Source organism: Scyliorhinus torazame, chromosome 10 (genome assembly GCF_047496885.1).
Source record: "Scyliorhinus torazame isolate Kashiwa2021f chromosome 10, sScyTor2.1, whole genome shotgun sequence".
Taxonomy (NCBI): domain Eukaryota; kingdom Metazoa; phylum Chordata; class Chondrichthyes; order Carcharhiniformes; family Scyliorhinidae; genus Scyliorhinus; species Scyliorhinus torazame.
Genome location: NC_092716.1, coordinates 134917852 through 134941083, shown reverse-complemented (window position 1 = coordinate 134941083; position 23232 = coordinate 134917852). Strand labels below are relative to the sequence as shown.

The following is a 23232-nucleotide window of genomic DNA, read 5'->3' as shown; positions in this document are numbered from 1 at the left end:
GGACGGGGGTCTGACTATTTTCGGCTCTATAGAGGGACGAGGCAGTGATGTCCTCTGTCCCCATTATTGTTTGCACTGGCGATTGAACCCCTGGCCATGGCACTGAGGGGTTCCAGGAAGTGGAGGGGAGTACTTAGGGGGGGGAGAAGAACACCGGGTATCTCTATATGCGGACGATTTGTTGCTATATTTGGCGGACCCGGCGGAGGGGATGCCAGAGATAATGCGGATACTTGGGGAGTTTGGGGATTTTTCAGGGTATAAACTGAACATGGGGAAAAGTGAGTTATTTGTGGTGCACCCGGGGGAGCAGAGCAGAGAGATAGAGGATTTACCGTTGAGGAAGGTAACAAGGGACTTCCGGTACCTGGGGATCCAGATAGCCAAGAATTGGGGTACATTACATAGGCTTAATTTAACACGGTTGGTGGAACAGATGGAGGAGGATTTCAAGAGATGGGACATGGTGTCCTTGTCATTGGCAGGTAGGGTGCAGGCGGTTAAAATGGTGGTCCTCCCGAGATTCCTTTTTGTGTTCCAGTGCCTCCCGGTGGTGATCACGAAGGCTTTTTTTCAAAAGAATTGGGAAGAGCATTATGAGTTGTGTGTGGGCTGGGAAGACCCCGAGAGTGAGGCGGGGATTCTTGCAGCGTAGTAGGGACAGGGGGGGGCTGGCACTACCGAGCCTAAGTGAGTACTACTGGGCCGCCAATGTTTCAATGGTGTGTAAGTGGATGGGAGAAGGGGAGGGAGCGGCGTGGAAGAGAATGGAGAGGGCGTCCTGCAAGGGGACTAGCCTGCAAGCAATGGTGACGGCGCCGTTGCCGTTCTCACCAAAGAAATACACCACAAGCCCGGTGGTGGTGGCTACATTGAAAATTTGGGGGCAGTGGAGACGGCATAGGGGAGGGACGGGAGCTTCGGTGCGGTCCCCGATAAGAAACAATCATAGGTTCGTTCCGGGGAGAATGGATGGGGGATTTGGAGCATGGCAAAGAGCTGGGGTAGTACAATTAAGAGATCTATTTGTGGATGGGACGTTTGCGAGTTTGGGAGCGCTGACGGAGAAATATGGGTTGCCCCAAGGGAATGCATTTCGGTATATGCAATTGAGGGCTTTTGCGAGGCAACAGGTGAGGGAATTCCCGCAGCTCCCGACGCAGGAAGTGCAGGATAGAGTGATCTCAGAGACATGGGTGGGGGACGGTAAGGTAGCGGACATATACAGGGAGATGAGGGACGAGGGGGAGATCATGGTAGATGAGCTGAAAGGGAAATGGGAAGAAGAACTGGGGGAGGAGATTGAGTAGGGGCTGTGGGCGGATGCCCTAAGTAGGGTAAACTCATCGTCCTCGTGTGCCAGGCTAAGCCTGATACAATTTAAGGTGCTACACAGGGCGCATATGACTGGAGCACGGCTTAGTAAATTTTTTGGGGTAGAGGATAGGTGTGCGAGATGCTTGAGAGGCCCAGCGAATCACACCCACATGTTTTGGTCATGCCCGGTACTACAGGGGTTCTGGGTGGGGGTGGCAAAGGTGCTTTCGAAGGTGGTGGGGGTCCGGGTCGAACCAAGCTGGGGGTTGGCTATATTTGGGGTTGCAGAAGAGCTGGGAGTGCAGGAGGCGAGAGAGGCTGACGTGTTGGCCTTTGCATCGGACGGACTCTCAGGGATGTTATTGTATATGTATAAGTATTTGGTATATGTAATTGTTGGACTGTAATGTTGGAGAGTATTTATTTTGGACAAGGCAGTTGCCATTTAGTTTTGTTTTTCTTTTGTTTTTGTTTATATATATTATTTATTTATTTGTTTAAAACTGGCCACGGCTATTTATATTGCTTTATTGTTGTGTAAAAGAAACACTACGTATTGTTATGTTTGGCCAAAAAACTCGAATTAAATATATATATATTTTTTAAAATAAGGGAGAGGCAGAAGACGGGAAATTATAGGCCGGTTAGCCTGACTTTGATCATTGATAAGATTTTAGAGTCCATTATTAAAGATGAGATCGCGGAGTACTTGGAAGTGCATGATAAAATAGGGCTGAGTCAAAATGGCTCCATCAAGGATAGGTCATGTCAGACAAATCTGGTAGAGTTCTTTGAGGCGATAACAAGGAAGTTAGACAATAATAGTGGATCTGTATTATTTAGATTTCCAGAAGGCCTTTGACAAAGTGCCGCATAGGAGACTGTTAAATAAGTTAAGAGCCCATGGTGTAAAGGGTAAGATCCTGGCATGGATAGAGGATTGGCTGACTGGCAGAAGGCAGAGAGTGCGGAGAAAGGGGTCTTTTTCAGGATGCCAATGAGTGACTAGTGCTGGACCTCAGGGGTTGGTGCTGGGACCACAACTTTTCACAATATACATTAACGATCTGGAAGAAGGAACTGAAGGCACTGTTGTTAAGTTTGCAGATGATACAAAGATATGGGGCGAAATTCTCCCCCAACGGCGCGATGTCGGCCGACTGGCGCCAAACACGGCGCCAATCAGACGGGCATCGCGCCAGCCCAAAGGTGCGGAATGCTCCGCATCTTTGGCGGCCTAGCTCCAACATTGAGGGGCTAGGCCGACGCCGGAGGGATTTCCGGCCCGCCAGCTGGCGGAAATGGCGTTTGTTGCCCCGCCAGCTGGCGCAGAAATGCGGCGCATGCGCGGGAGCGTCAGCGGCCGCTGAGTTTCCCGGCGCATGCGCGGGAGCGTCAGCGGTCGCTGTCAGTTTCCCGCGCATGCGCAGTGGGGAGAGTCTCTTCCGCCTCCGCCATGGTGGAGACCGTGGCGGAGGCGGAAGGGAAAGAGTGCCCCCACGGCACAGGCCCGCCCGCAGATCGGTGGGCCCCGATCACGGGCCAGGCCACCGTGGGGGCACCCCCGGGGTCAGATCGCCCCGCGCCCCCCCCAGGACCCCGGAGCCCGCCCACGCCGCCTGGTCCCGCCGGTAAATACCAGGTTTGATTTACGCCGGCAGGACAGGCAATTTCTGGGCGGGACTTCGGCCCATCCGGGCCGGAGAATCCAGCGGGGGGTCCCGCCAACCGGCGCCGCCCGATTCCCGCCCCCGCCCAATCTCCGGTACCGGAGACTTCGGCGGGGGCGGGGGCGGGATTCACGGCGGCCTACGGCCATTCTCCGACCCGGCGGGGGGTCGGAGAATGACACCCATGTAGAGGGACAGGTCGTATTGAGCAAGCAGGGGCTTTGCAGAAGGACTTGGACAGGCTGGGAGAGTGGGCAAAGTAGTGGCAGGTGGATAACAATGTGGGAATGTGTGAGGTTATGCACTTTGGAAGGAGGAATGGAGGCACAGGCTATTTTCTAAATGGGGAAATGCTGAGGAAATCAGAAGCACAAAGAGACTTGGGAGTCCTTGTTCAAGATTCTCTTCAGGTTAACGTGCAGGTTCAGTCGGCAGTTAGGAAGGCAAATGCAAAGTTAACATTCATGTCGAGAGGGCTATAATACAAGAGCAGGAATGTACTTGAAATGAAAATCGCTTATTGTCACAAGTAGGCTTCAATGAAGTTACTGTGAAAAGCCCCTGGTCGCCACATTCAAGCGCCTGTTCGGGGCTTTGGGGTACTTCGGAGGCTGTAAAAAGGCTCTGGTCAGACCCCATTTGGAGTATTGTGAGCAGTTTGGGGCCCCGTATCTAAGTAAGGATGTGCTGGCCTAGGAAAGGGTCCAGAGGTTCACAAGAATCATCCCTGGAATGAAGTGCTTGTCGTATGAGGAACCATTGAGGACTCTCGGTCTGTACTCATTGGTGTTTAGAAGAATGAGGGGGATCATATTGAAGCTTACAGGATACTGCGAGGCCTGGCTAGAGTAGACATGGAGAGGATGTTTCGACTTGTAGGAAAAACTACAACCAGAGGACACAATCTCAGACGAAAGGGCGATCCTTTACAACAGAGATGAGAAGGAGTTTCTTCAGCCAGAGGGTGGTGAATCTGTGGAACTCTTTGCCGCAGAAGGCTGTGGAGGCTAAACACTGAGTGCCTTTAAGACAGAAATAGGTAGGTTCTTGATTAATAAGGGATCAGGGGTTATCGGGAGAAGGCAGGACAAAGGGGATGAGAAAAATATCAGCCATTATTGAATGGCAGAGCAGACTCGATGGGACGACTGGCCTAATTCTGCACCTATGTCTTATGGTCTTAATATAAGCCTACTTGTGACACTAATAAAGATTATTATTACACTGCAAAAAGCAACTCTTCACCACTACTCTGTTTTCTGTCACTCATCCAGCTGCTTATCTCTGCTATTGTTCCTTTTATTCCTTTGGTTGTTTTTCAACTTTGCCATTAGAAATCACATACACCACATCAACCATATTCCCCTCATTCATACTCTCTGTGACCTCAGCAAAAACGCAAGCAATCTCAACAAATCTGTGCTGGTTTTCCGTTAATGTCCCATTTCTGATTAAGCGTTCATTTTGGTCCGGATATTTACTTCTAAAATCTCTTCCACCAATATGGTTTAACTACAGGCCTGTAGTTAGTGGAATTATCTTTATATCCTTTTTTGAACAAGGGTGTATCATTTGCAGGTCCCAGTTCTCTGGCAGTAGCCCTCAATTTAAGGAGGATTGGAAGAATGTAGCCATTGACTGTACAATTTCCATCTTCACTTCCCTCAGTATCCCCGATACATCTCAATGTTATATAGTGAGCCTATCTAATAATTCATCTTTATTAATGTTTAGCCAATCGAGGATCTCAACTGAAATAAAAGCAAAATACTGCAAATGTTAGAAAGCTGAAATAAAAACAGTGCTGAAAAAACTCAGGTCTGACAGCCTCCGTGAAGGGAAAAACTGAGTTAAAGCTTCAAATCCTGCAGTTCTGAAGCGTCAGACTGGACTCAAAACATGAACTCAGTTTCTCTCTCGACAGGTGTTGCCAAACCAGCTGAATTTTTCCAGCATTTTGTTTTTGTTCCAGTTTCTCAATGACCTCCCCTTTCACAATGACCTGTGCAGCACCTTCGTCTTTGGTAAAGACAAATGCAAAACCTAAGCCATGCCTCTGCCTACATACAAACATTTCCCTAATGTTCCTAATCATTCCTCTCCCTCTTTTTACCAGGTCTCGACTTTTTAATATGTCTATTGAAGATTTCTGGATTCCCAGTTTCTTCTCATACTCTCTTTTGCTTCTACCATTGTTTCATCAATTCCCCTCTGAACCTTCTATATTCAGTCTGGTTCGCACTTGTACTATCTACCTGACATCTGTCACAAGTTTTTAATTAATTTACGGGATGTGGGCATCACTGGTTAGCTTGGCATTTATTTCCAATACCTAGTTGCCCTTCGGGTGGTGGTGTGTTGCCTTCTTGAACCGTTGCAGTCCTTAAGATGTAGGTACACCCACTGTGCTGTTAGGGAGGGAGTTCCAGGATGTTGCCCCAGCAACAGTGAAGGAACGACGATATATTTCCAAGTCAGGGTGGTGAGTGACTTGGAGGGGAATCTCCAGGTGATGGGATTCCCAGGTATGTGCTGCTCTAGTCCTTCTAGATGGTAGTGGTCGTGGGTTTGGAAGGTGCTGTCGAAGGAACCTTGGTGAGTTACTGCAGTGCATCTTGAACATGGTACACACAGCTGCCATCGTTCGTTGGTGGTGGAGGGTTTGAATGTTTGTGGAAGGAGAGCAATCAAGCAGGCTGATTTGTCCTGTATGCTGTCGAGCTTCTTGAGTGTTGTTGAAGCTGCACTCATCCAGGCAAGTGGAGAGTATTCCATTACACTCCTGCCTTGTAATAATAAAAATGATAATAATCTTCATTAGTGTCACAAGTAGGCTTACATTAACACTGCAATGCAATTACTGTGGAAACCCTCGCAGACACTGGGAGAACGTGCAGAATCCGCACAGACAGTGACCCAAGCCGGTAGATGATGTACAGGCTTCCCGTCAGATGGTGAGTTACTCATAGAACACAGAACAGTACAGCACAGTACAGGCCCTTCAGCCCACGATGTTGTGCCGACCATTTATCCTAATCTCAGATCAACCTTACCTACACCCCTTCAATTTACTGCTGCCCATGTGCCAGTCTAAGAGTCGCTTAAATGTCCGTAATAACTTTGACTCTACCACCTCTGCTGGCAGTGCATTTCACACACCCACCACTCTCTGTGTAAAGAACCTACCTCTGACATCGCCCCTATACCTTCCTCCAATCACCTTAAAATTATGTCCCCTCATGCCAGCCATTTCCACCCTGGGGAAAAGTCTCTGGCATCCACTCTTTCCATGCCTCTCATCACCTTGCACACCTCTATCAAGTCACCTCTCTGCCTTCTTCGCTCCAGTGAGAAAAGCCCTAGCTCCCTCAATCTTTCTTCATAAGACATGCCCTCCAGTCCAGGCAGCATCCTGGTAAATCTCCTCTGTACTCTCTCCAAAACATCCACATCCTTCCTATAATGAGACGACCAGAACTGGACACAATATTCCAAGTGTGTTCTAACTAGAGTTTTATAAAGCTCTAAAACCTCGCGGCCCTTAAACTCAATCCCCCTGTTAATGAAAGCCAACACACCATGCGCCTTCTTAACAACCCTATCAACCTGGGTGGCAACTTTGAGGGATCGATGCACGTGGACCCCAAAATCCCTCTGGTCCTCCACACTTCCAAGAATCCTGCCTTTAACCCTGTATTCAGCATTCAAATTCGACCTTCCAAATTAATCACTTCACATTTATCTAGATTGAACGCCACTTCTCAGCCCAGCTCTGCATCCTGTCAATGTCCTGTTGTAACCCGCAACAACCCTCAACACTATCTACAACTCCACCAACCTTCGTGTTATCAGCAAACTTACTAACCCACCCTTCCACTTCCTCATCCAAGACATTTATAAAGACCACACAGAGCAGAGGTCCCAGAACAGATCCTTGCGGGACACCACTGGTTACCGACCTCCAGGCGGAATACTTTCCATCCACCACCACTTGCTGTCTTTTTTCGGCCAGCTAATTCTGTATCCAAACATCCAATTTTCCCTGTATCCCATGCCCCCTAACTTTCTGAATGAGCCTACCATGGGGAACCTTATCAAATGCCTTACTGAAATCCATATACACCGCATCCATTTCCTGACCTTCATCAATGTGCCTCGTCACATCCTCAAAGAATTAAATGAGGCGTGTGAGACATGACCTGCCCCTCACAAAGCCATGCTGACTATCTTTAATCTAACTATGTTTTTCTAAATAATCATAAATCCTATCTCTCGGAATCCTTTCCAATGTTTTGCTCACCACAGACGTAAGACTGATGGGTCTGTAATTCCCAGGGATTTCCCTATTCCCTTTCTTGAGTAGGTCACCCGGACTACTCCAGGAGAGTGAGGACACAGAGATCATCGCCAACAGCGCATCAATCTCCTCCCTCGCTTCCCGTAGTAACCCTGGGTATATCCAGTCAGGCCCAAGGGACTTATCTATCCTGATGCTTTTCAAAATTTCCAGCACATCCTCCTTCTTAATAACAACCTGTTCGAGTCTATTAACCTGGTTCGCACTGTTCTCATGGGCAACAAGGTCCCTCTCTCTAGTGAATACTGAAGCAAAGTATTCATTTAGGGCCTCCCCCATCTCATGAGACTCTTAGCACAAGTTCCCTCCACTATCCCTGATCGGCCCTACTCTCACTCTGATCATCCTCTTATTACTGACATAAGTATAGAACATATAACATTACAGCGCAGTACAGGCCCTTTGGCCCTCGATGTTGCGCCGACCTGTGAAACCACTCTAAAGCCCATCTACACTATTCCCTTATCGTCCATATGTCTATCCAATGACCATTTGAATGCACTTAGTATTGGTCGAGTCCACTACTGTTGCAGGCAGGGCATTCCACGCCCGTACTACTCTCTGAGTAAAGAACCTACCTCTGACATCTGTCTTATATCTATCTCCTCTCAATTTAAAGTTATGTCCCCTCGTGCTAGACATCACCATCCGAGGAAAAAGGCTCTCACTGTCCACCATATCTAATCCTCTGATCATCTTGTATGCCTCAATTAAGTCACCTCTTAACCTTCTTCTCTCTAACGAAAACAGCCTCAAGTCCCTCAGCCTTTCCTCATAAGATCTTCCCTCCATACCAGGCAACATTCTGGTAAATCACCTCTGCACCCTTTCCAATGCTTCCACATCCTTCCTATAATGCGGCGACCAGAATTGCACGCAATACTCCAAATGCGGCCGCACCAGAGTTTTGTACAGCTGCAACGTGACCTCATGGCTCCGAAACTCAATCCCTCTACCAATAAAAGCTAACACCGTACACCTTCTTAACAACCCTCTCAACCTGGGTGGCAACTTTCAGGGATCTATGTACATGGACACCGAGATCTCTCTGCTCATCCACACTACCAAGAATCTTACCATTAGCCCAGTATTCCTGACATATCTATAGAAAGCTTTAGGGTTATCCTTGATGCTACCTGCCAAAGACTTCTCATGTCCTCTCCTGGCTCTTCTTAGCTCTCTCTTTGGGTCCTTCCTAGCTAACTTGTAACTCTCGAGCGCCCTAACTGAACTTTCATGTCTCATCTTTACATAAGCCTCCTTCTTCCTTTTGACAAGTGTTTCGACTGCCTGAGTAAACCACGGTTCCCTTGCTCGACCACTTCCTCCCTGCCTGACAGGTACATACTTATCAAGGACATGCAGTAGCTGTTCCTTGAACAAGCTCCGCATTTCCATTGTGCCCATCCCCTGCAGTTTTCCTCTCCATCTGATGCATCCTAAGTCTTGCCTCATCGCATCATAATTGCCTTTCCCCCAGATATAACTCTTGCCCTGCGGTATATGTCTATCCCTTTCCATCACTAAAATAAACGTAATCGAATTGTGGTCACTATCACCAAAGTGCTCACCTACCTCCAAATCCAACACCTGTCCTGGTTCATTACCCAGTACCAAATCCAATATGGCCTCGCCTCTCGTTGGCCTATCTACATACTGTGTCAGGAAACCCTCCTGCACACATTGGACAAAAACGGACCCATCTAAAGTACTCGAACTATAGCGTTTCCAGTCAATATTTGGAAAGTTAAAGTCCCCCATAACAACTACCCTGTTGCTTTCGCTCCTATCCAGAATCATCTTTGCAATCCTTTCCTCCACATCTCTGGAACGTTTTGGAGGCCTATACAAAACCCCAAACAGAGTGACCTCTCCTTTCCTGTTTCTAACCTCAGCCCATACTATCTCAGTAGATGAGTCCTCATCAAACGTCCTTTCTGCCACCGTAATACTGTCCTTGACTAACAATGCCACCCCTCCCCCTCTTTTACCACCTTCCCTGAGCTTACTGAAATATCTAAACCCCGGCACCTGTAACAACCATTCCCATCCCTGCTCTATACATGTCTCCGAAATGGTCACAAGTAGGCTTCAATTAAGTTACTGTGAAAAGCCCCTAGTCGCCACATTCCGCCGCCTGTTCGGGGAGGCCGGAACGGGAATTCAACCCATGCTGCTGCCATTGTTCTGCTTTGCAAGCCAGTTATTTAGCCCCCTGTGCTAAACCAGCCACTGGTGTTGAAGGACGAATATCCGGATTGTGTAGTCACAAGGTTGCAACGTCAATGGTTAAGAGAGAGGAGAAATCAAAGACCGAAGATAAAGTGGAAGTTCAATTATCAGAAACTATTTTTTATCAGATGGTTGGAAAAGAACAAGAACAGGTGGAGGATGAGGCACATATTTTTAGTTCAGGAAAATTGGCGGAGTTACAACAGATAGAGAAATAAAACGAATGTATCAGAAAGCATACGCGGAAGAGAATCTGAGTGTATACCAGAATGTTATTACCGTAAAAGTGATGTCTTGATGAGAAAATGTAGACCTTTACATATGCAGGCGGATGAAATGTTGGCAGAAGTTCATCAAGTGGTATTGCCGGGAGGGTATAGAATGGAGGTGTTGCGAGTAGCACACGAGGTATCAGGTGGAGGTCATTTGGGACTAAGGAAAACTCAAGCTAAAATACAAAAACATTTTTATTGGCCTGGACTACATAAAGATGTAGTTAAATTTTGTCAACCATGTCACACATGTCAAGTGATAGGGAAACCTCAAGCAGTGATAAAACCAGCACCCTTAATACCCATTCCAGCATTTGAGGAACCTTTTACAAGGGTATAAATTGATTGCGTAGGACCGCTTCCTAATATGAAAAGTTCAAATCAATATCTTTTGATTATAATGAATGTGTCTACTAGGTTTCCAGAGGCCATTCCAGTACATAAGAACATAAGAACTAGGAACAGGAGTAGGCCATCTGGCCCCTCGAGCCTGCTCCGCCATTTAATGAGATCATGGCTGATCTTTGTGGACTCAGCTCCACTCTCCGGCCCGCACACCATATCCCCGAATCCCTTTATTCTTTAGAAAGGTATCTATCTTTTTCTTAAAAACGTTTAAAGAAGGAGCCTCAACTGCTTCACTGGGCAAGGAATTCCAGAGATTCACAACCCTTTGGGTGAAGAAGTTCCTCCGACACTCCGTCCTAAATCTACTCACCCTTATTTTGAGGCTATGCCCCGTAGTTCTGCTTTCCCCGACCAGTGGAAACAACCTGCCCGCATCTATCCTATCTATTCCCTTCATACTTTTATATGTTTCAATAAGATCCCCCCGCATCCTTCTAAACTCCAATGAGTACAGTCCCAGTCTACTCAACCTCTCGTCATAATCTAATCCCCTCAACTCTGGGATCAACCTAGTGAATCTCCTCTGCACTCCCTCCAGTGCCAATATGTCCTTTCTCAGGTAAGGAGACCAAAACTGAACACAATACTCCAGATGCGGCCTCACCAACACCCTATACAATTGCAGCATAACCTCCCTAGTCTTGAGCTCCATCCCTCTAGCAACGAAAGACAGAAGTACACAATATTACAGCTAAAAAGATTGTGGAGGAGTTAATTAAATTCTTTACTAGTGAGGCTATATGGGTAGAAATCAGGAATAAGAAGGGTGCAGTCACAATGTTGGGGGTATACTACAGGCCTCCCAACAGCCAGCGGGAGATAGAGGAGCAGATAGGTAGACAGATTTTGGAAAAGAGTAAAAACAACAGGGTTGTGGTGATGGGAGACTTCAACTTCCCCAATATTGACTGGGACTCACTTAGTGCCAGGGGCTGAGACGGGGCAGAGTTTGTAAGGAGCATCCAGGAGGGCTTCTTAAAACAATATGTAAACAGTCCAACTAGGGAAGGGGCGGTACTGGACCTGGTATTGGGGAATGAGCCCGGCCAGGTGGTAGATGTTTCAGTAGGGGAGCATTTCAGTAACAGTGACCACAATTCAGTAAGTTTTAAAGTGCTGGTGGACAAGGATAAGAGTGGTCCGAGGATGAATGTGCTAAATTGGGGGAAGGCTAATTATAACAATATTAGGCGGGAACTGAAGAACATAGATTGGGGGCGGTTGTTTGAGGGCAAATCAACATCTGACATGTGGGAGGCTTTCAAGTGTCAGTTGAAAGGAATACAGGACAGGCATGTTCCTGTGAGGAAGAAAGATAAATACGGCAATTTTCGGGAACCTTGGATGACGAGTGATATTGTAGGCCTCGTCAAAAAGAAAAAGGAGGCATTTGTCAGGGCTAAAAGGCTGGGAACAGACGAAGCCTGTGTGGCATATAAGGAAAGTAGGAAGGAACTTAAGCAAGGAGTCAGGAGGGCTAGAAGGGGTCATGAAAAGTCATTGGCAAATAGGGTTAAGGAAAATCCCAAGGCTTTTTACACTTACATAAAAAGCAAGAGGGTAGCCAGGGAAAGGGTTGGCCCACTGAAGGATAGGCAAGGGAATCTATGTGTGGAGCCAGAGGAAATGGGCGAGGTACTAAATGAATACTTTGCATCAGTATCCACCAAAGAGAAGGAATTGGTAGATGTTGAGCCTGGAGAAGGGGGTGTAGATAGCCTGGGTCACATTGTAATCCAAAAAGACGAGGTGTTGGGTGTCTTAAAAAATATTAAGGTAGATAAGTCCCCAGGGCCGGATGGGATCTACCCCAGAATACTGAAGGAGGCTGGAGAGGAAATTGCTGAGGCCTTGACAGAAATCTTTGGATCCTCGCTGTCTTCAGGGGATGTCCCGGAGGACTGGAGAATAGCCAATGTTGTTCCTCTGTTTAAGAAGGGTGGCAGGGATAATCCCGGGAACTCCAGGCCGGTGAGCCTTACTTCAGTGGTAGGGAAATTACTGGAGAGAATTCTTCGAGACAGGATCTACTCCCATTTGGAAGCAAATGGACGTATTAGTGAGAGGCAGCACGGTTTTGTGAAGGGGAGGTCGTGTCTCACTAACTTGATAGAGTTTTTCGAGGAGGTCACTAAGATGATTGATGCAGGTAGGGCAGTAGATGTTGTCTATATGGACTTCAGTAAGGCCTTTGACAAGGTCCCTCATGGTAGACTAGTACAAAAGGTGAAGTCACACGGGATCAGGGGTGAACTGGCAAGGTGGATACAGAACTGGCTAGGCCATAGAAGGCAGAGGGTAGCAATGGAGGGATGCTTTTCTAATTGGAGGGCTGTGACCAGTGGTGTTCCACAGGGATCAGTGCTGGGACCTTTGCTCTTTGTAGTATATATAAATGATTTGGAGGAAAATGTAACTGGTCTGATTAGTAAGTTTGCAGACGACACAAAGGTTGGTGGAATTGCGGATAGCGATGAGGACTGTCTGAGGATACAGCAGGATTTAGATTGTCTGGAGACTTGGGCGGAGAGATGGCAGATGGAGTTTAACCTGGACAAATGTGAGGTAATGCATTTTGGAAGGGCTAATGCAGGTAGGGAATATACAGTGAATGGTAGAACCCTCAAGAGTATTGAAAGTCAAAGAGATCTAGGAGTACAGGTCCACAGATCACTGAAAGGGGCTACACAGGTGGAGAAGGTAGTCAAGAAGGCATACGGCATGCTTGCCTTCATTGGCCGGGGCATTGAGTATAAGAATTGGCAAGTCATGTTGCAGCTGTATAGAACCTTAGTTAGGCCACACTTGGAGTATAGTGTTCAATTCTGGTCGCCACACTACCAGAAGGATGTGGAGGCTTTAGAGAGGGTGCAGAAGAGATTTACCAGAATGTTGCCTGGTATGGAGGGCATAAGCTATGAGGAGCGATTGAATAAACTCGGTTTGTTCTCACTGGAACGAAGGAGGTTGAGGGGCGACCTGATAGAGGTATACAAAATTATGAGGGGCATAGACAGAGTGGATAGTCAGAGGCTTTTCCCCAGGGTAGAGGGGTCAATTACTAGGGGGCATAGGTTTAAGGTGAGAGGGGCAAAGTTTAGAGTAGATGTACGAGGCAAGTTTTTTACGCAGAGGGTAGTGGGTGCCTGGAACTCTCTACCGGAGGAGGTAGTGGAGGCAGGGACGATAGGGACATTTAAGGGGCATCTTGACAAATATATGAATAGGATGGGAATAGAAGGATACGGACCCAGGAAGTGTAGAAGATTGTAGTTTAGTCGGGCAGTATGGTCGGCACGGGCTTGGAGGGCCGAAGGGCCTGTTCCTGTGCTGTACATTTCTTTGTTCTTTGTTCTTAGATATGGACTACCCACAGAAATACAATCAGATCAAGGATCAAATTTTACCTCAAAGTTATTCGAAGAAGTTATGGATAGCTTAGGAATAAAACAATTTAAATCAACTGCGTCCCATCGTGAATCGCAGGTAGCGTTAGAAAGGTGTCATCAGACATCAAAGACAATGTTGAGGGCTTATTGTCAAGATTATCCAGAGGATTGGGATAAAGGAATTCCATTCGTACTGTTTGAAATTAGGGATACACCTAATGAGTCAACCAAATTCAGTCCTTTTGAATTAATCTTTGGTCATGAGGTAGGAGGACCCTTAAATTGATTAAGGAAAAATTGGTGAGTGAGCAGTCGGAACTTACATTATTGGATTACGGGTCAAATTTTAGGGAACAATTAAATAGAGCAGGTGAATTGGCTAGTCAACATTTAAAAGTTGCACAACATGTGATTAAACGGATCCTGATTAATAAGCGGGTGTCATTCGAGGCGGGTCAGAATAGTTGCGGATGTGGGAAACCGATACATCATGGTTAGTGGGAAGCTGGAAAGGCTGCCGGTGGTGCTTGTGAATATTTAAGCGCCAAACTGGGATGATGTGGAGTTCATAAGGAAGATGTTGGGGAAGATCCCGGACCTGGTCTCGCATAAGTTGGTCATCGGGGGGGGGGAACTTTAACATAGTCATTGACCCAAGGCTGGACCGGTTGAGCTCAAGGACACTTAGGGTGCCAGCAATGGCTAAAGAGCGAAAGAGGTTTATGGAGGGAGTGGATGGGGGGAGTGGATCCATGGAGGTTTGGGCGGCCGAGAGTGAAGGAGTTTTCTTTCTACTTGGATTGGATTTTTTTGTCAGGTGTACCAAGGTACAGTGAAAAGTCTTTTTCTGCGAGCAGCTCAGCAGATCATTAAGTACATGGGAAGAAAAGGGAATAAAAGAAAATACATAATAGGTCAACACAAGTTATACAATGTAACTACATAAGCACCGGCACGGATGAAGCATACAGGGTGTAGTGTTAATGAGGTCAGTCCACAAGAGGGTCATTTAGGAGTCTGGTAACAGCGGGGAAGAAGCTGTTTATGAGTCTGTTCGTGCGTGTTCTCAGATTTTTGTATCACCTGCCTGATGGAAGAAGTTGGAAGAGTGAGTAAGCCGGGTGGGAGGGGTCTTTGATTATGCTGCCCACTTTCCCCAGGCAGCGGGAGGTGTAAATGGAGTCAATGGATGGGAGGCAGGTTTGTGTGATGGACTGGGCGGTGTTCACGACTCTGAAGTTTCTTGCGGTTCTGGGCCGAGCAGTTGCCATACCAGGCTGTGATGCAGCCAGATAGGATGCTTTCTATGGTGCATCTGTCAAAGTTGGTACGGGTTAATATGGACATGCCGAATTTCCTTAGTTTCCTGAGGAAGTATAGGCGCTGTTGTGCTTTCTTGGTGGTAGCGTCAACGTGGGTGGACCAGGACAGAGTTCTGGAGATGTGCACCCCCAGGATTTTGAAACTGCTAACCATCTCCACCTCGGCCCCCGTTGATGCTGACAGGGGTGCGTACAGTACTTTGCTTCCTGAAGTCAATGACCAACTCTTTAGTTTTGCTGGCATTGAGGGAGAGATTGTTGTCGCTGCACCACTCCACTAGGTTCTCTATCTCCCTCCTGTATTCTGACTCGTCGTTATTTGAGATCCGGCCCACTACGGTCGTATCGTCAGCAAATTTGTAGATGGAGTTGGAACCAAATACTTACACATACACAAAGTGTACTCCCGGATCGACTTTTCCATCTTGAACAGGGCTTTACTGATGGGGGTAGTGGACACTGAGTATTCAGCGATCACGGTCTCAGATCATACCCCGCACTGGGTGGACCTCCAGGTGAGCAAGGAGGGTGACCAACGCCCGCATTGGAGATTGGATGTCGGACTGTTAGCGGATTAGGAGGTGTGCGGGCGGGTGAGGAAATGTATCCAGAATTACCTGGAAATTAATGACACGGGGGAAGTCTCAGCTACAATGGTCTGGGAAGAGCTGAAGGCGGTGGTCAGAGGGGAGCTGATTTCGATACGGGCCCACAGGGAGAAGGTAGATAGGGCAGAGCCGGATCGACTGATAGGGGAAATACATCAGGTCGACAGGAGATATGCGGAGGCCCCAGAGGCAGGGCTTTTAAGGAAACGACTGAGACTACAGGCGGAGTTTAGCTTGTTAACTACAGGGAATGCGGTGGAGCAGCTGAGGAAGGCGAGGGGTGTGATATATAAATATGGAGAGAAGGTCAATAGAATACTTGCGCAGCAGCTCAGAAAGAGGGAGGCAGCCAGGGAGATTGAGAAAGTGAGGGACACGGACGGGAACCTGGTCGGAGATTCAGCAGGGGTTAATAGGGCGTTCAAGGAGTTTTATAGCTGCCTGTATGAGTCGGAACCCCCAGCTGGGCCGGAGGGGATGAGGCAATTCTTAGGGGGGCTGAGGTTCCCAAAGGTGGACGAAGGGCTGGTAGAAGGGCTGGGGGCCCCGATCGGGATGGAAGAAATAGCAGAAGGGCTGAAGGCCATGCAGTCTGGTAAAGCACCGGGACCGGACGGGTATCCAGTGGAATTTTATAAAAAGTTCTCTGGGATGCTGGGGTCGCTGCTGATGAGGACATTTAATGAGGCAAGGTAGCGAGGGATGCGTGCCCCGACGATGTCACAGGCCACAATCTCACTGATCGTGAAGCGGTTGAAGGACCCGGAGCTATGTGTGTCCTCCAGACCGATCTGCTTATTAAATGTTGACGCCAAACTGCTGGACAAAATCTTGACCTCTAGGATAGAAAATTGTGTTCCGTGTGTGATTTGGGAGGACCAGACAGGATTTGTTAAGGGCAGGCTGCTGGCGGCCAACGGTAGAAGATTGTTGAATGTGATCATGATGCCCCAGAGGGTAGTGACGTAGAGGTAGTGGGACCTGTGAGGGAGGGAGATGGCCTTTGCACTATGTTTATATTTGTATGTATACTGTTTCTTCTGTTATTGTTACAAAATCACAAATACCTCAATAAAATGTTTATATTTAAAAAAACATGTGGTGAAACGGGTAGCGGACAAGAAAGCAAAAGTTCGTACTTTGCCAGTGGAGATAAAGTTTTCGTATTGTTACCAGTGGTAGGTGAACATTTAAAAGCAAGGTTTTGTGGACCTTATCAGATTGAAAGGAAATTAAGTGAGGTGAATTATGTGGTAAGAACGCTAGATAGAAGGAAAACTCACTGAGTGTGTTTTGTGAATATGCTTAAAAGGTACTTTGAAAGGGAAGGAGAGGAAAAGTAGGAGGTTTTAATGATTCTAGGTCAAAGTGTAGAACCGAATCTAGATGACTGAATTTAACATCCCTCAAACTAAATTGGAAAATGAGAATGTTCTTAAAAATTGTGATAAATTGTTGAGTTAACTTCCAGAGGAAAAACGAACTGACCTGAAAGAGTTATTGATATCACATAGCAAGTTTCGTGGAGCTAAGATGGGAAATACTAAAATGGCATTACGTGATGGAGATGCGGGAACTGCTGTTCCAATTAAACAACATCCATATCGACTTTACCCTTTAAAATTGGCACAGGTTAACAAAGAAATTGAAAGCATGCTTAAAAATGACATAATTGAAGTGGGTTGCAGCCAAAGGAGCTCACCCAAAGCGGTGGTACCAAAACCGTACGGTACCCAGCGGTTAATGCAGTTACAAGAATGGACTCTTATCCTATCCCACGCTTGGAGGATTGCATTGAGAAGGTGGGACAATCAGCTTTTACTTCCAAATTTGATTTACTTAAAAGGTTACTGGCAGGTATCTCTATCCAAAAGGGCGAAGGAGATTTCAGCTTTTGTGACTCCAGGTGCTGTATACCAATTCAAAGTTATGCCATTTGACGTGAAAAGCGCCCCAGCCACATTTCAACGGTTAACTAACAAAGTCGTTTCAGGATTACCAATTGTGCAGTATACATCGACGATCTGGTAATTTTTAGTCAGACATGGAAAGAAAATTTGAAGCATCTGATGGAGTTATTCGATCGACTTCAGGAGGCGGGTTTGGTGGTACATCTAGCCAAAAGTGAATTTGAAAAAGCCCAAGTCACTTTCCTTGGCCAAACAATTGGACAGGGTCAAATGGTCCCACGGATGTGAAAACAAAAGCTATTCGGGAGTTTCCAATACCCTCGACACGAAGAGAAATAATGCAATTTCTTGTCATGAGTGGATTTTACCGGAAATTTGTGCCAAATTTTAGCAGTGTGGGCGCTCCACTGACGGACTTGCTAAAGAAGCGTAGCAAATTTCAGTGGACAGCGGAGTGACAACAGGCATTTGACTGCCTGAACGCTGTGTTAACCACTACTCCTTTGTTGGCCACCCCAAATTACACAAAACCAATCAAAGTGGCTGTTGATGCGAGTGATGTGGGCGTAGGTGCGGTGCTCTTACAGAAGACGACGAAGGAATAGAGCGTTTATTTTTCAAAGAAATTGAATAAGCACCAGAAGTAATCAACGATTGAGAAGGAGACTTTGAGCTTGATGTTGGCTTTGCAACATTTTTACATTTATGTGACCAGCAATTTGTCTGAAACAATTATGCATACTGATCATAATTCATTGACGTTTTTGGAGCGATTCCGGAATAACAATGTCAGGCTGTTTCGATGGAGTTTATTGTTACAGTCATTTCATTTAAAAATAATACATGTGGCAGGATGAGAAAAAGTGATAGCCGATGCTTTGTCACGCATGTAATGAAGAGAAGCAGGTTCGATGGAGGAAGAATAACCAAAATGGACTATGTTATTATAAATGTTTGTGTTATTTGTTTTGTAAAAAAGAAGTATATTACTTTCAATATTTCTTAAAGGAAAGTGAAAAGGTGAAAAATGAAGCCATCTTGAAGTTGGTTTATTTTTTTTTCTTGGGGGAGGTGTCATGGGAGTGTACCTTTAAGAAATGGGTGTTTATCAAATAGCTGTAGTGATGTCATTGTGTGGGTGGAGCTGGGCTGTGTCTCTGGCTTTTTGAGCTGGAAGCTGTTTGTGGCTGTGTTTTACTTTCATTTTAGGCAGTTGAAAACTGAATTCAGCCAAGGAAGTTTCATTTGGTCCCTCTCTCTGTATTGTTGCTCTCTTTTGTGGCTCTAAATATGGCGGTTAATAAGGTCGCCTTTCAGAGTCACCAGGTATCTCTTGATACCGCCACAAGGTTCAACCGAATACCGATCAAAGAGCCAATACACCAGTTAGTTAGTTCAAAGTCAATGCTACTCAATTTACACACAGTATGATTTACTCATGCACAACAACACTACAGGCTAAACTATGTCTAACACTAACACCTAAACTTAACTTCGGGTGCCCACTTAGGTCAGAGGAACAATGGTAGTTGTTCGGATCAGAGGCTGTTGGGTTCGAAGAGGTACCAGGAGTCCAGCTAAGGTCGTCCGTCTGGTAGAGAGCGTTGAACTTACTTGCTTCTGGTGGTGCAGGTGGAAGGGTCTCTCCAGTTGAGAGCCAAATCCAAGAGAGGGAACACATGGCGAGGGTTCCTTCTTATACTTGGGGGCGGCTTTGTGCGCTTTTAAGTGTGCCTTACACTTGGTCCCTATTAATTGGGCAGCTTCTCGATCACTGCCATCGATCAATAAAGGGGCGGGTGCCTTGATGGCTGGGCGTGTCCTAAGTGGCCGTTGGCCTTGCTTTATGTCTTCTTGCTGGGGTAGTGGTGCCGGAATGTCTGAGACAGTATCGGCCACCTGAGCACTAGTTCTTTGTTTATCGGAGATGGGCCATCAATGTGCAAATCGGCCAAGAGTTTTGGTTCCGTTTGCAGTCTGTCTTCCAGATACACATTCAGGCTCTGTGCCTGCTTGTTTACTTTGCATTGTCCATTTTTCCCTGTATGCTCTGCGAGTGTCTATTTTATATGCTGAAAGTGGCCATCCCAAATGGCTACAGTATGTTAAAAGGTGTCCAGATCATTTGACAATTTAAAAGTGATAACTGTCTTGTGTAAAGAATTTATACGTACTGCTTTGTTAAAAAGGGTGTTTGGTTCATGGATGTTGTTAGGGGTGGTTGTGTTGGTAGTTGATAAAATGTTGACTGTTTGTTAATAAAATGTTAACTGAATTCATAGAATAAACATTGTTTTGTTTAAAAATACTTAAGGTATGTTGTTTCAACAAAGTTGCATAATACCTGGAAAGTAGGCCCTTGTGCTCCTCATAACCAAAATCTATTAAAAGTTGTAGGTCAGGTAAAGTCCATAATATACTTTGGAGTTTTCCAAACCCTGACCCATAACAGCATATGTCTCCTAACAGCACGGTGACAGAGTAGTTACCACTGCTGCCTCACAGCACCACGGCCTGGGTTCAATTTCAGCCTTGGGTCATTGCTTGCGTGGAGCTTGCATGTTCTCCCTTTTTCTCCGGAGGCTCTGGTTTCCTCCCACAGTCCAAAGATGTGCAGGTTAGGTGGATTGGCCATGATAAATTGCCCCTTAGTGTCCAAAGGTTGGATGGGTTTACAGGAATAGGGTGAGCAAGTTGACCTAGGTAGGGTGCTCTTTCGAAGCATCGGTGCAGACTCGATAGGCCGAATTGCCTCCATCTACATGGTAGCACAGTTGCTTCACAGCTCCAGGGCCCCAGGTTCGATTCCCGGCTTGGGCCACTGCCTGTGTGGAGTTTGCACTTTCTCCCCGTGTCTGCGTGGGTTTCCTCCGGGTGCTCATTTCCTCCCAGATGTCCTGAAGGACGTGCTGTTAGGTAATTTGGACATTCTGAATTCTTCCTCTGTGTACCCGAACAGGTGCCAGAATGTGGCAACTAGGGGCTTTTCACAGTAACTTCATTGCAGTGTTAATGTAATCCTACTTGTGACAATAAAGATGATTATTATTATTGCAGTGATTCTATGATTTCCTAAACCCAACAGTGCAGAAAAGTGAATACGCAGAAAACAAAAAACAATTCACTGTGGATTCACAGGATACCGGAAATCTGATTGGAGAATAAGACAAATGAGAGATTAATTAATGCAACTCCTCACTTATAACCAATAGATTTAACAAACAACGTGAAGAAACACGCCCAGCATGCCCTCAGAAAATGCCAGCTTATGTCAAAGTAAAGATCCCCTGAAAACACTGTCATTCATTGCCATGCAGTCAGAGGACACAGTGTTCCAGTTGGTATTAATAAATAATAATCGTTATTGTCACAAGTAGGCTTACATTTACACTGCAATGAAGTTACTGTGAAAATCCCCTACAACCACACTCCTGTTCGGATACACAGAGGGAGAATTCAGAATGTCCAAATTACCTAACAGCACGTCTTTCAGAACTTGTGGGAGGAAACCGGAGCACCCGGAGGAAACCACGCAGACACAGGGAGAACGCGCAGACTCCACACAGACAGTGACCCAAGTCGGGAATCGAACCTGGGACACTGGAACTGTGAAGCAACAGTGCTAACCACTGTGCTACCGTACCACCACAGTATTACTATTCCCAGCTACCTTCAAGAAGCAAATCAAGATTTCCATCTGTTACATTGCAATAAGACAGTAACTGCTGTACTACTTACAATTTGTTTCTCAGTGTATTTATTCGAACTAAGTAGGTTAACTGCCTCCATATGACCAAAATCAATGTCATGACCGAGGAGGAAGATGAAAAGCAGTTTGCAAATATATTTTTTCTTGCTGTAGCCATCCAGAGCCTTGTCACCTGCAAATCAAAGCACAGAACATCTCACAAAAATCTAATTTTTAAATATAACAGCAGAATAGTGCAGATCAACTAAAAACAAAAAATACTGAAAATCCTCAGTGGGTCTAGCAGCATCTGTAGAAGGATAAACAGAGTTAACATTAAGAGTCCAAGTGACTCTTCTGAACGGAAGAGGTAGAAATATGATAACAATAATCTTTATTGTCACAAGTAGGCTTACATTAACACTGCAATGACGTTACTGTGATATGTAGACGGGGTCATCACATGACTGCATGATAACACGGTCACCTCTCGGATTACATGAGGGGAGCAGATTTCCCCGGGACCATGGGCAGATCACAAGTATTTGACAGCTGGAGAGTTAGTTAAATAAATTTAGTGTTACTGCAGTCCTTGTGGCAGTCAGTGTTACAGCGAATCACAGAATACCACATGGTGTCAGGGTTGGCAGCATGATGCAGGTACTTCGAACCACTGACCCAATAATCTTCAATGAAAACGTGGCAGACAACTGGAAGCAGCTTAAACAAGAGTGGCTCAAATTCTGCGTTTTACAACAAGACGAAAAAGGTACAGGCGCACACTTTGCTGAAATTAGCAGGTCCCAAAGTGGTATCAAAATGTCAATCATTTACTTTCCAATCCAATGACAAGAAAGAAAACCCTGAGATAATCTTGAAAAATCCAAAGCCATATGCTTTCTGGTTAAGAACCTCATTCTTGATCACCATATTTTTCTTTCCACCAACCAATAAACACACTCGCCTATTCAATCTTATGTTGCCACTTTGAATATTTTAGTGACAAAACGTGCATTTCAAAATTTTATGGATGAGTCTGTTAGGGATCAGTTAGTTTGTGGAATAAACAGTGATGAGGTTCGAAAACAACTACTGTAACAAAAGATTTTAACATTAAGGTCTACAGTGGAAATGAGCTTGCTCAACCAACAGTCGGAGACACCAAGCTGAGAATGTAGGTGGGAAACAGTGCAGTTTGCATCAACTGCAGTGGCCAGCACCCCCAAACAGAGCACTATGTTTTGCATTTGGGAAAAAATGCAATCAATGTGGCAAGTGGAAACACTTTTCCAAATTTAAAAAGAGCAATTTGTAAACTCACTCCCAGTGAGTTCTCCCAGTGAGCCAGAGAAGACACAGCCAGAGTGAGACAGAACCAAGAGTGAGTTTGGGAATTTGAATCTAGGTGGGAATTTAATCAAATCAGTAAGGCAGCTCCTTTTAAATTTCAGGAGTTTAACTTAATTTGAATTAAGCTAGAATTGTGCAGTGTAGATTAACAAGAGCTGCCCCACCCACTCACATAACTGGTTGGCAGTTAAGTGTCAGTCACTTAAATCTACCTTGATCTACAAGCAGGTGGGGGAAGGGAGTCAATTCAGGACAATTTAAAAAGAGCAACTTGTAAACTCACTCCCAGTGAGTTCTCCCAGTGAGCCAGAGAAGACACAGCCAAGAGTGAGACAGAACCAAGAGTGAGTTTGGGAATTTGAATCTAGGTGGGAATTCAAAGCTGGGTGGGGAGGAAGTGCTTTTTATCCCTGGTAAGTGACTGGTAAGTAGTGTTTCGGTTTTCTTTTTCTTTTCATTGGTATATTTATTTATTTATTTCTTCGTTGTTTATTTATTTTTATTTTGGGGGGAAATTGTAATTGTTGAAGTTAACCGAAGGTTTAAGACATGGCAGGAGATCTCAGACCCGTGTCATGCTCCACGTGTGCGATGTGGGAGCTCAGGGACACGTCCACTGTCCCTGGCTCCTTCACGTGCAAGAAGTGTGTCCAGTTGCAGCTCCTGTTAGACCGCTTGACAGCTCTGGAGCTGCGGATGGACTCACTTT

General features: G+C 46.0%; 1 protein-coding gene across 1 annotated transcript in view; it reads right to left on the bottom strand.

Moving 5' to 3' along the window:
- LOC140430945 (AP-2 complex subunit alpha-2-like) overlaps nt 1–23232 on the bottom strand; it is a 705690-nt gene that overhangs the window by 641448 nt on the left and 41010 nt on the right. The window contains exon 3 of the mRNA XM_072518780.1: nt 21224–21366. Within this exon, the coding sequence (XP_072374881.1) occupies nt 21224–21366 (143 nt within the window). The remainder of the gene's footprint in view (nt 1–21223; nt 21367–23232) is intronic.